At 35.2% G+C, this 13,080-nt stretch overlaps 2 protein-coding genes across 4 annotated transcripts in view; one reads left to right on the forward strand and one right to left on the reverse strand.

The window, feature by feature from the left end:
* The window catches only part of LOC125224711, a 41,522-nt gene extending 34,099 nt beyond the window's left edge, over positions 1-7,423 (reverse strand). Inside the window, exons 1-5 of one of the 3 annotated variants that reach the window (XM_048128144.1) lie at positions 7,317-7,423; positions 6,486-6,662; positions 3,101-3,295; positions 2,227-2,337; positions 834-887 (exon numbers count right to left, since the gene is read on the reverse strand). In XM_048128144.1, the coding sequence (XP_047984101.1) occupies positions 834-887; positions 2,227-2,337; positions 3,101-3,295; positions 6,486-6,654 (529 nt within the window). In that variant the 5' untranslated portion in view covers positions 6,655-6,662; positions 7,317-7,423. Of the gene's footprint in view, positions 1-833; positions 888-2,226; positions 2,338-2,884; positions 3,018-3,100; positions 3,296-6,485; positions 6,663-7,316 lie in introns of those variants that run through there. The other 2 variants (XM_048128145.1, XM_048128146.1) reach the window with 2 other exon arrangements.
* A 343-nt stretch (positions 7,424-7,766) lies between these two features.
* LOC125242687 (thioredoxin domain-containing protein) lies at positions 7,767-12,430 on the forward strand. The gene is made up of 6 exons (XM_048151555.1): positions 7,767-7,963; positions 8,160-8,345; positions 8,969-9,107; positions 10,110-10,271; positions 10,885-11,010; positions 11,335-12,430. The coding sequence occupies exons 1-6, from the start codon at positions 7,831-7,833 to the stop codon at positions 11,543-11,545; spliced, it is 957 nt and encodes a 318-aa protein (XP_048007512.1). The 5' UTR covers positions 7,767-7,830; the 3' UTR covers positions 11,546-12,430.
* Positions 12,431-13,080: the final 650 nt, after the last annotated feature.

Below are 13,080 nucleotides of genomic sequence, written 5' to 3' on the forward strand. Positions count from 1 at the left end.
ACTCTATTTATTTTAGATAGGTACATCGATGGTAGTAGGTCTCACGTTATTTCGTTAATGTTTATAACGGTTATTTTGCTAAAAGGTGGCTACAATGGATTATACATATGTGTAAGGTGTTTTTGTTTTACATAGGTAGCTATTAGCTATAGAACATATGATCTTATCTATGTAGCTACATGAAAATTGCAATTAGGTAGGTACTGTTATATGACCATGCAGTGTCACTAGCTACGCTCACATGCCTGTTTACAGATTTATGATTGCTGCTGTATGTAGTAAATTTGCACAATTATTAGCAGATATATCGTAGAAGCTAAGGTGTTCAAAATATCTGAACAAATACTCTGACACTGAAAAAGTATAGACTTTTTATTGTTTCCCGAAGTGAGATCAAAAACTACAACTTTGGATAGCGCATTGGGTCGGAAGTTGAAATAAAGAAAATAGATGAATGTACTTATGAACACCTCTGCTCCTATTACCATATAACTGATGATAACTGTATATACAACCAATTGGAACCCTTGGCCACTCTACCACCATGTCAAAATGACAAGCAGTAAGAGATTTCTTACAATGTGATTTATAACGTCACTATGACATAGTTCTATAGTGGCCTAGTGTTTCAAATTGGTTGACTGTACAAAGATATTAGCTATCTGATTACGTATGGGTCACTATTTAATTAAGTAGGTAATAGACTAATAGCTCATGCTATATTAATTATAGATAATTAGCTAAGAAATAAGAAAGGTCAGTAAGTGTCTGGAATACATGACAACAGGGTAACATGCTGCCACTCAAAGAAAAGAAAATAATTGTATACATACAGCCATTACAATAGACGTAAGTATATGTCTTACTTGAAATAACGCCATTTGATTCTGTACGATAAATAAAAAAAGTTATAATAAATATATGTAGCGATAGTAATATAGTAATTTTATTTTAAGCCATCCATCACCTTATATTTTTATCAGGGGTAACTAAATTTCAGGAATAGGTAATACCTACACAATACTGAAAATTATGCTGTGGACTAAAAAAAAAGAAAGTTAGGACTCTAGCAAGAATAATATCGTACATTGATCCACCTTTTCATAGACTTTACCTATAAAAGATATGTTTTCAAATTAGGAACTTATATGTATTTTTGCAATAAGGCGAAAAGTGTAATCTTATGAGGCCCAGAGAGAATTATTCACGAGCGAAAACTAAACAATCGGAACAAGAGGACTAATGCACGAAATTCTACTAGCTTAGTGTCCTTATTTTACTTAGATGGGGTTCATAGGACATAGAATAGGTATAGAAATAATATTGCGAATAGTACAGTTATTAATGGCATCCCTAAAATAAGCCAATATATTGATAATCCATTATGGTCAAGAACAAGTCACGAGGACAGTGCAATGAACCCATACATTTTATACCGACTGGTGCCCTAAATTTACATCCGAACTCTCTTGACCTACTTCTATACTAGAGCGTTAAGCTTAAAGGTCGTATCTGAAAAATACTATTTAATCTCTTTATTTATTAGTCATTACATATACTACAGTTCTATTATAGATTTGATATTGATTTTAATAATAGCTAATGTTTCTTATTTCTGTTTTTTTTTGCTCTTTGAATAAAAACGTGTCATAGATGTACCCTGAGTCTTTAAAAAACATTTCATAATCGTTGTTATACTTACTGATACTTTTAGGTATGCAAAAATACGTCCCCAATATTTTCTTTTCAAATCATCACTTTATTGTATGCAAGTTTTTTTATACAAAAATTGAGACACATTTTTTCATGTACGAGGCGTAAAAGTAGTTACGTTAAGAGTAAAATGAGTTAAAAAAGTAAATATTTTGAAGACAAGAGTGTAACGCAGGTACACTTTTTCTGAAATCGCTCCTCTACCCGTATCTCAAAAGACTTCCCCAAATTACCTCTCATTTCAAACTTTTATTTTCGCAAAATTAACCGGAAGTATTAAAACTGCCATTAAGAGAACACATCCGGGACTAATATCGCGTCGGTGCCCCATTAACCTGATTCATTCATCAATTTACTATTTCGGCACGTTTCTGGGGATCCCAATTAGCGGTAGAAACTTTGTTTGTTTACTCTTTCATTACGAGGATTGTACTAATTACCTCGGGAAATCGTCAAAAAAGTAACAGTGAAATTTTCACCTTTTGAAGATAATTTTAGGTCCAAAAAACTTACCTGGAGGAGGAGTTCCAGTTCCTTCTTGTCGTAATTCTATTTCTAAAATCTTTAATTGCAAGTACTTGTGTTGCATAAGCTTTATTATCTTCTTTATGAATCCCACGTAATCTGTAATTGAGAAAAAACAGATTAAAACCACTTATCTTTTAATTGTTCGTCATCGATGTCGTCATCGCTAATGATAACAATGAATTTGAACGACTTGCTAATATGGAATTTATATGAAATCGAATTGAGTGACGTCACGGTCAACTCAGTTACTTATTAAATATCTACCTGACTTATTAAATAGAAATTGGATTTAAAATTAACTTCTGTCCATGTTTTTCTTATAATTATCTGATGCTTTGTTTCGTGCATGGTATAAATAGTACATTACGATACAAGTGCGTAAAAAAGGAAGTTCGAAACGAGTGGCGATAAATAAACACGACCGAAGGGAGTACGAAACAAGTGCGAATAGGAAATTCGTAACTCGTGTCGATTTAAAACACTCCGTTCGGTCGTGTTTTAATTTATCGCCACTCGTTTCAAACTTCCTTTTTTAAGCACTTGTATCGTAATGTATGTATTTTAACTACAGTCAGATCCATTTGCAGACAACAGTAAAAGGGAACATTGAGGTTGTATGGGATAGTCACAGTGTAGTACAGACCTTTTGGGGAAGTCTTGCGGGCTAACCAACTCCCTGAAGAAGGCCTGCGATTCGTGCGGCCGCTTGCCTGGCGTCATTTGCGGCTTGAACCAGTATCGCAGCGCGCGCGCCTCTCGAGTGTCAGATCCATTTGCTTGCAGCCGACACACAGTCCACGAAAGGGAAACATTGAGCATGTATGGAACTCGGGGCAGTCATATAGTAGAAGGTACAGACCTTTTGGGAAGTCTTGCGGGCTAACCAACTCCCTGAAGAAGGCCTGCGCTTCGTGCGGTCGTTCGCCTGGCGTCATTTGAGGTTTGAACCAGAATCGTAGCGCGCGCGCCTCCCGAGTGTGAGATCCGTTTGCGGCTGATACTAGGTAGACTCTGAACTCGAGTTGCGCGTGACATGGCTCTGTTACACCGTTTTCTGGAATATTAAAAATAAACTTAAAACGTAAGAAGCTTAGGCAGTAATGCAGATTTCATATCGCCATAGTCTTCCAACTGGACGCCGTCCTGCTGGCCGTCCTTAATATCGTTAGGCGAATAGAGTGGAAGTAAATCTCCGTGAAATCGGCGTCAGCGAGAGCTGACGTGATGCCGCTCTGGACTGCGTGAAGTGGCGTGGGGTCATCAGAAGTAAGTATCGAAACAGCAAGTTAGCTTGGTACAATTCGGTCTGTTTTGTACGGTAGGTACGCAATACACATGCGATCAAAGGATTTCCTTTTTACCGCCAGTCGCTAAAACACGTCTTCCCCCAGCCATAAAAACGGTTTTCCGCCATCGCAGCGGGCGGTAATTGTTACTTACACAACCAGAAAACAATAAGTGAAGTGAATGCATATAATTCAAACAATCTTGGGAACGATTTATGCTGCGGCCCTGATTGAGTGCTATTATGGTCAAGCAGTGCAATTTGTAATGCAACAATGAGAAGTTCATTGCACGGTCACGATCACGATCAAATATGTAGTTGCTATCAGATATTCGAATCCCGGTAGGGGCATTTATTTGTGTGATGAGCACAAATATTTGTTCCTGAATCATGGATGTTTTCTATGTTTTCATATATCGTTGTCTGAGTACCCATCACAATACAAGCCTTCTTGAGCTTACCGTGGGGCTCAGTCAATCTGTGTAAAAAAATCCTATAATATTTTTTTATTTATTATTATAAAGGAGGCAAACGAGCAGACCGGCGGCCTAATGGTATATAAGAAATTACATGCCCATGAGCAGGTGCAAAACTAAGCAGTTGGAAGTGCGTTGCTGGCCTTTAAGATATTGTATTTTTTTTTTACGGTGCGACCCTCCGAGTTTTAAACGATATTTTAGTGGTCATATTCAGAAAAAAAAAACATAATTTTCTCGATCATTTTTCTATGATGGGTTACTATTTGACACATTTAATCTAAATCCTTTCAACCATTTCTACGCTTCACACTTATATTCAATATTAATAGAATATCAACTTGCCTTTAAGCAATTTAAAGTCATAAGACATGGGCATATAAGCTACAAAATGTCAACGTTTTAATACAATGAATGCGTGTTATCTAGTGTGTAAGAATAAGTACTTAATGAAGTCATTGAACGTAATTAGAGATAATTACACATCTGCCGCGAACAGTGTGAACACCAGAGGCAAATTGATATGTCTATATTGCTGAACATGACTAAAATAGATGGGTAAAATTTTATAAAACCAAGTAAATAAGATATTCCGTAAGAAGTTCCGGTTTCGATTACAACACAACACGTTTTTATTTAGGATATGAGGCAAACGAGCACCGACGCCCATATTGCTTGTAAGCGTCTACGTTCTTTTCTTGAATCTTTAAAGGTCTTATCAGTTCGAAACACCGGACCGTTACTGTTCTACGAGCAGTTTCGACATCTCCGGACGCTTCCAGGCGATCAATATACTATTATACTGAATATCATCCAAAAACCTTTCGACGTAGATTTGTAAATATTCTATTTTCACTCTAAAACTCTTGTTTTAGATTTACCTAAAGCAGGTTGAAAATATTGCTGTGTATTAAAAAATAACCATTAATGCTCTAATTAACAGGAATTGAACATACATACATACAATCACACCTATTTCCCAGAGGGGTAGGCAAAGATCACGGATTTCCATTTGCTACGATTCTGACAAACCACCACATCAAGGAATTGGATTAAAACATAAACCAATGCAGTATCCGCTCTTTGCAAAAAAATTGAAATGTTAATATTTGAGGCATTCATTATGCTTCAATCTTGTTATCACAAAAACGGTAGGTAGGTACCTAATAAATGATGTAGCCTTGCATTAAAATGACTAAACCCGATAAAATCCAGTCATTAATTCGGCATAATTTCTAAACAAACTATTCTGCAACAAACATGTGTTTAGTTCATAAAAGCACAAATCTAATTTAAGGAAACGCGAATGGCGAGAACGGAAGTTGCAAGGTCAAAACAAAACATGTGTTATCAACAATGTCACAAAATCGTAGCTCTTGAATTTTCCTTTTTGTCTTACTCATTATAAAGTGTATACACAGGGAGAGAATATTATATAGTAGGTTGCTAGAGAGGGAGAGAATGAGTTCATAAAATGATTGATTTAATAGAAATAGCACTGATGTGTATGCTAATAGTATTTGTGTTTTAGATTAGTCATTTTTTAAACAGCATAATTAGCATATGTATTGGGACATTTGAAACTTTAGTCATGGTGCATTGTTGATGAAATATTATGATTTTAGTTGTACACTGCATACTTATTTTTAGGTATTTCTTGGATATTGTATTAAGGTAATAAAATAAGAAAATACACAAAAATAAGAATTATGTCACAAATAATCTTTTCTGATATTCATTTGGAATTCAATAAGAATCAAGTAAGAACTGTGTGCTTTCTACATATTTTTATGTTGCGTTAGAATTGTTATTGTTATGTAGAAATATTTCATACTTATATGAAAATATGTATAGATATAGGACAGTCTCCAGGAAATATAAACAATAGAACCCATAGTGCTTGCTAAAACAGTGGTTGCGTAATATTTATAATATCATTAGAATGTTTCCATAGCAACATATTCTTGACCTACTTCCCACGGCATATGAGCATATACATTCACGAACAATAATAAGTATCAATTCACATACAATAATTATTTTTGAAGTAAAACTAAGCTAATGAAATTGATATAAACAGAAATGGAATCTTCATGTATATCTCTTAAATTTTGTTGAATGGTCCTCTTTAACTTCTTTTTTAACCGAAGACAATATTATGGTCCTCTTTAATTACAGGGGCAAATGAAAAAAAATCTTTCACTTCCAAAATTAAAATTTGTGACTACTGATTAGCATGTTTACTGCTGTATGGGGCCGAAAGACATAAGAAGTATGGTTAACTGCGAGTGTGAAGGTATTAACTTAGTTGCTGTAGTAAAGGCATTAAGGAACAGGGGGTTAGTCTCCTGCTTCCAGCCGGGCATACCTACACTACACCTACATGTCTCCGTAGTCACACAAGAAAGAATAGGCAAATAATAAAAACTTCAAGTGAGGAAAACTTATACAGAATTAAGAATACAAATATGTATTTCTCTTACCATAAACTTGTTCCTTGTTGATAATAATGCCAGTGTGGTCCCCTCCGGCCACATGTATCTTGTCGCTGGCCTCCGCTTGCACGATTTTCCGCTCAACCACAAGAGTTGTGGAGGTGGCCGTCTTGCACTTTGGCGTCATTATCACTTTCTCTTCTATATTGTCTGCCATTTTTATGTCTAAAAAATAGAAGTAACATATACTGTGTTTTTGAACAGTGTAGATTCCAAGAATTTCTTTCCCAGGTTTATGATTAATTTAGGTGGAATACTTTTCGTATATAGGTTTTTTGATACAAAGACTATAAATGAAAATAGGTACTCCATTTGGAACATATTAGTTAATTTACAAAGCCTGTTCTTTGGAAAGCCTATCAATTGGAGAGTTAATTAATAATGTGCATTAGGTTAATTAAACACACCCTCCTATAAAATAAACCGGCCACTAACATTGAAATAAATTCAAGTGTAAATTGAGCCAAATCAAAACTTTATTATGTCAAAGAGATTATGCTTTCATATAAGAATAATAATCCCAAAATTCGTGACAATTGCTTGTTCCCGCCTCAATAAGACACTGATGACTCACTTCTTTCTTTAATATTATGACGAATGGTACAGAGTTGCACCGGCACCACACTACTAAAAGATGTAGGAGGTCACTTATACTAAGCTATGATTATAAGGCAGGACTATCGAGCGAAGTATTACAAGGCGAGCCTGTTTTGATACAAACTATGATCAAAAACAAAGCGAAACTAATGTGAAATTAGCTAATTAGAAATAAAACGATGTGATGTAATGGGGTATAAATATATGTCTTGGTTTCATTACCTGTGTATTTTTATCGCTTCCGAGTTGAATGAAAAACAAAACAAACAATCCTTTCTAATCAAGATCACGAGTAAATGGTACCACAACCTAACGTTGCAATTTCTAATCTGACACTGTCCTGTCAGCTCAGACTGTCACTCTGTCAAAGTCAATGACAATCATTTGACACTGATGACAGCAGAACTTTTTTTGTCTATCTGGACAGGCTAAGACAAATGAGCCATACTGCCTGCTCTTAGATTAAATTTTACAAGTAATTTTACGCAATAAGTATCAAATTTGTCGCATAGGTGTAGTCAAAATAATAATATTTAACTGAACTGGCTGGTATGACTGAACATACCTCAGACCGAATCACAAATCGAGGCTGATATGTGGAACGTCCGTCTGTTATGCCACAGAATAAATAATAATGTTACGTTACGCATAAAAAAGTCAGACAAATGACAAGTCAAGTCAGTCGTGTCAAGCTATTTTCTAACCTCTCCTATTTAATTGTAATAAATTCGTAAAAATGCTATTTAAAGTTACTTTTTTCGCTTTATTTTTAAGTATAATAAATGCACAAAGTGAAGTTCTACAAACAGTTAGTGACGACGAGTTACTTCAATTGATAAAGGAAAGGGAAAAACTTATCGTATTGTTCAGTAAGTATTTGTTTCTTCTAGTTTTACCAAAATATACTATTCAGTTAATGTAAATAATTGTGATTGTGATCGTCCAATTAATGCATATCAATAATATTATTGCGATCCTGATTTGTTAGTAGCATTTAGTAAATCTTGAATTATTTCTACCAGAGTTTGTAATAGTTAAACTAAGTTTAAAACTTTTGTATTTCAGCCAAACCTGATTGTGATGTATGTACGAAGCTGAACAACAATTTAGAAGGACTAAAGGAAGACTTCAAGAAGCATTTAAATGCAGATACTGTTAAAGTTGTGAACAGCCATCTGGCCAGGCTGTACAGCCCAACCAAGGAACCTGCAATTGTCTTCTTTAGACATGGAATACCTTTGTTATACAGTGGTAAGATATTTAAAATGCTTTTTATAATAAAATATAAAGGTCTTATTTATATGTTCAGGTGTTGTAAGTGAGAGCAAAACATTTGAGCTTGTTTTAAATGTTTTGTAAATTGTGAAACAATGGGAAAATTAAGGAGTTCCGTCAAACCAACTATTACCATGAAAGATTGCAAGATAGCATCTGTTTTGAATAATGCAACACTTTCTATTTTGCTACACTATCTATGGGATTGAAGTCTTTAGCCACAGTATGTTGAGCAAATTCTGAGATATTTTTTTCTATACTCAGGTTATAGCCCAGGGATATTATTTTAATGAATTCAAATTACAACAAAACCTTGATAAAAAACGAATGAAGACAGTTTAATTATAAAGTCTTATCAGTTATTATAGTAATTATTTTTAAATGCACTGGTGATAAAGGTTGAAATGCTTTTCCTCTTATCTGTCATATTAAAGTTTTAATCAATTTGTGACATTCCTTAGAAAAGGTTCCTTTTTTTTATGGTTAGCATATGTAACAATCTCTCATTTATCAGACTATATATTATGCTGTGTAGAATGTTTTCATGCTAAATGAAAAGTTTATTTCTGTTCTAATTATCTATTATCTTGTCTGTCCAGGTGAGCCTGATGAAAATGAAATCTACGGGTTCTTGGAAAAGAACCAATCACCGGCCGTCAAAGAACTCAATGATAAAATCTTTGAGCACATTACTCAAGCTGCTACCGGGGCAACTACTGGGGACTGGTTTATTATGTTGTAAGTTAACTTCTTCTAAATAGTTCTTATAAAGAATTTTCTTCACCTTTAGAGATCATTTTTAGGGTTCCGTAGTCAACTAGGAACCCTTATAGCTTCGCCACGTCTGTCTGTCTGTCCGTCTGTCCGTCCGCCGATAATCTCAGTAACCGTAAGCACTAGAAAGCTGAAATTTGGTACCAATATGTATATCAATCACGCCAACAAAGTGCAAAAATAAAAAAAAAGACAAAAAAAAATGTTTTATTAGGGTATCCCCCCTACATGTAAAGTGGGGGCTGATATTTTTTTAATTCCAACCCCAACATGTGATATATTGTTGGATAGGTATTTAAAAATGAAGAAGGGTTTACTAAGATCGTTTTTTGATAATATTAATAGTTTCGGAAATAATCGCTTCTAAAGGAAAAAAAAGTGCGTCCCCCCCTTTAACTTTTGAACCCTGTGTTCAAAAAATATGAAAAAAATCACAATAGTAGAACTTTATAAAAACTTTCTAGGAAAATTGTTTTGAACTTGATAGGTTCAGTAGTTTTTGAGAAAAATACGGAAAACTACGGAACCCTACACTGAGCGTGGCCCGACACGCTCTTGGCCATTTTTATTATCAGAGGTTGGCCAGGGTGAGCAATTTTCCTTATAATTTGACATGCCTGATGTCATGGAAAGGGTTCCTAGTTATGGTTATTGTCTGACATATGGTCATAAGACGAACCAAGCAAGTGCATCAATAATTATATAAGGGTGCCTTGTAACTTATAAGCACAAAGGTTTAATCTCTAATATCCAATTATACATACAATTTTGTGTGTTGTTGCAATTTGTGGCACATTAAAAAAATTGTTTTGACTTTGTGATATAGATTCTATACCATTCTAACCAATCTATACTATAGAATTTGCAGGTCTAGTCTTTATATTCTTTGTGAGGCATTCATGTTTAGGTAATCTATTGCTTACTAATGACTTTGAAATACTTAATACTTTAAAACTAATTTTCCAGCTATGGTGCATCATGCGTGGAATGCCAACGCCTGCACGCAGTGTGGGAAGGCGTGGGCGCAACTCTTCGCGGGCGAATCAACGTTGCGCGCATCGACGCCAATCTAGCCGGCCTTAACACTGCCAAGCGGTTCCAGGTCTCTAAGCTACCGGCGTTCTTATTGTAAGTTCATAGACAAGTTAGGGCCAGAGTACTCTGGCTACATATGCATAGTTGTAAAAATGTTCAAGCGTTGCACGCACACGTAATTTAACTAAGTGGTGTGCAGTTTCTCATTTTGCAATGTGCGCTTTTACATCAGGTTTACTGGTCTTTAGATATCACTTCAATAATGAATATGAGGTAATAGTTATTTATCATAGAAGAGATATCAAATCGTAGCGACGAGGACAACAATAAGTATCTATGTGACGTTCTTAAAGTTTCTAACCATAAGGACGAAATTTGATCGTACTTTTACGATAATTATATGTTAGAACGTCTTCTGAGCGAAAATTCTTTACTTTTGCTGAATGAATGAATGAATGAATGAAATATTTATTTGGTATACAGGTCTTACATAATAAGGGTTTTTCTTTTCTTGTTTTGCAGACGGAAGAGATCAGTCTTTGCATGTCGCTCCTTTTTAATAAGGCTAAGAATGTAATTTATATGAAATAGAGCGCGGTACAGCTCCATATTTGCTGTCATACACAGCGGCGCAACTTTTAATTTTTAGACTTTTAATCCGTTCAACTATAGTTTTGAAGGATTTAACAATAAATATTTGTTTCAGTTTCCGCCTCGGTAAAGTTTATAGGTACAACATACCTAAAAACGACGTGAAATCGTTCGTCACATTTGCTCAAGATTGGTACAAAAACGCAAAGGCAGAGAGTGTGCCTCTTGTCGCATCACCATTGTAAGTATTAATAACTATATTATTATGTAGTTTCTGTCCGCAAATTCGCTTAAAATAAATACAGTTTCTACGTCAATAGGCAATCTCCTACCCCCTTCAAAGGATGATGTTGCCTAGCTTTTTCCTGACACTAAATCTAAACATTTCTGAATTTTGTTTTATTTTATTGAATTATTTGCTTGACAACAGTGAAATTGTCTTATCACTGGTTAAATATTCGCTACATAAATATATGTGATATTGATAACAATGACAACTGTTTGTGCTAGTGGCGCCCCCACGTTTTTTTTGGCATTATAATCCCAATTCATTTATATTTTACAGTGACGAAATCGTGGATTGGTGCGTTGAGATGATCAAATTCGGCGTCGCCTTTGGTATAGAGTTGATTGAGAAGTACCCCTGGATCTGGCAAGTCGGACTAATCGGAGGGGCCGGCTTCGGTCTGGTGGCCATCACTGGCCTCATTGCGCTAGTCAAAGCTGGCCGGTCGAAACCAGCAAAGGAGACGAAAAAGGAGAAAAAGAGCAAATGAGACGTGGTACTGTTTGACCAGTGGTTTTTAACCTTTTTTAGCCAAGAACTATCCAAGTAAGTCAAATTGGTCTAAGTAAGGGGAGGGCGAAACATATCGTGACGATATAATTTTTCTAAAAAAAAAGTTGTACCTACTTTTCCTACCGAATACGGTTCTAAACAGATTCTCAAAAGTACATTACAAAGTAAATGTGGTGTACCTACTATTTATAACACTGACTTCTGGACTTCTTAATATGGACATGGTAAAGAGACAAAATGGTGCCAGCAAAGGCATCAGTAACACCCCTGTGCACGAATGCCAGCCGATCATGACAAATTGTAATGTAGCGTTCTACCAGGGGCCCATTTTTCAAAGCTGAAAGTTACAGGCGGAAGTTTCTTTCCAACTAAACTTGTCATATTAGATATTGACTACCACTTGTAAATTGTAACTTATAACTTTGAGAAATGGGCCCCAGGATGCAAGTCCCGTTGAAAAATTTCAATGTATGTGTAATAATAATTTTGAAAGTTAAACCGGTGTTGTGCATCAACACTATTTATGAATTTTGAGCCCTCTTTACTTTTGAGCCCTTTGTTTTATACATTGTTCAGGCTACTTAGTGCTTCCTAGGACCACTGGTTAAGAGCCACTGTAATGACTGACTCAGCATTTATTAACACAGTCTGACAACAATTGTGATCATTTATATATGTATGTAATACTGTGCGTTTACATTTGGTATGTACAAATATTTGTGTCTGTTTATATATCTAAGTAGATTTATGCAAGACTGTCAATGACAGATTATGTTATTTTTGATGGAGGGATAGCTTTTTGCGCTCGGTATTTGACTTTAAATACATATCTATAAGAATATAAGGTATTTTTTTTCCTTTAGCATTTTCTACTCCTGTTCAAAATATCACCTAATTGAAAGCTATAGGTTCAATATAGTGAATATATCTCCCCAGATAAGCGGCGAAAGCTGGCGCGATACCGCTCAAACCGAGCAAAATGGCGTGCTCTTGTGTTGGAGGCCAAAACTCATTTTGGGTTATCGCGCCAGGCAAGTAAGTAAGTAAGATATAATGAAACTCCCCAGTGGGAACCTAAGCAAGGTGAGAATTGTAACATCGACAAAGGAGACGAAAATCGAAATGATAGATAACGTGATTAATTCGATATAAATACTTTTTTTTTTCCTCCGTCATGTCATGGCCTAATACTTCTCGCTAATTTAAGCAAGGTGAATTCTGCCAATGTCGATTTGAGGGATATAAGTAGGTACTTAATACTACAGTTTTGAGTGGCGTTGTCTGTCAACAATTTTATTATGTTCTTGGGAGGTATATACCTGCTATACTTCGTTTTACTTAGCCTTAACAGAAAGGTAAAGGATTTGAAATGTCTTGTTTGGAGTCACTGTTATATGAAAGCAAAAAGTAAATGATCATTGATCTCATATGATTTGTAATACATATTTGCTATTTTCCAATAAGTAAACTTCACTTAACTTTTTTCTAACGCTAAAGAAACGAAGTATAGTA

This window comes from Leguminivora glycinivorella, chromosome 3 (genome assembly GCF_023078275.1).
Source record: "Leguminivora glycinivorella isolate SPB_JAAS2020 chromosome 3, LegGlyc_1.1, whole genome shotgun sequence".
Classification (NCBI taxonomy): Eukaryota; Metazoa; Arthropoda; class Insecta; order Lepidoptera; family Tortricidae; genus Leguminivora; species Leguminivora glycinivorella.

Bases quoted from the DNA above. Each gene is read 5' to 3' on its own strand.
- LOC125242687 (XM_048151555.1), top strand. From the start codon at position 7,831: ATGCTATTTAAAGTTACTTTTTTCGCTTTATTTTTAAGTATAATAAAT. The intron at 8,346-8,968 runs GTAAGATATTTA...TTGTCTGTCCAG, and splicing joins AATACCTTTGTTATACAGTG to GTGAGCCTGATGAAAATGAA. The intron at 11,011-11,334 runs GTAAGTATTAAT...TATATTTTACAG, and splicing joins CCTCTTGTCGCATCACCATT to TGACGAAATCGTGGATTGGT.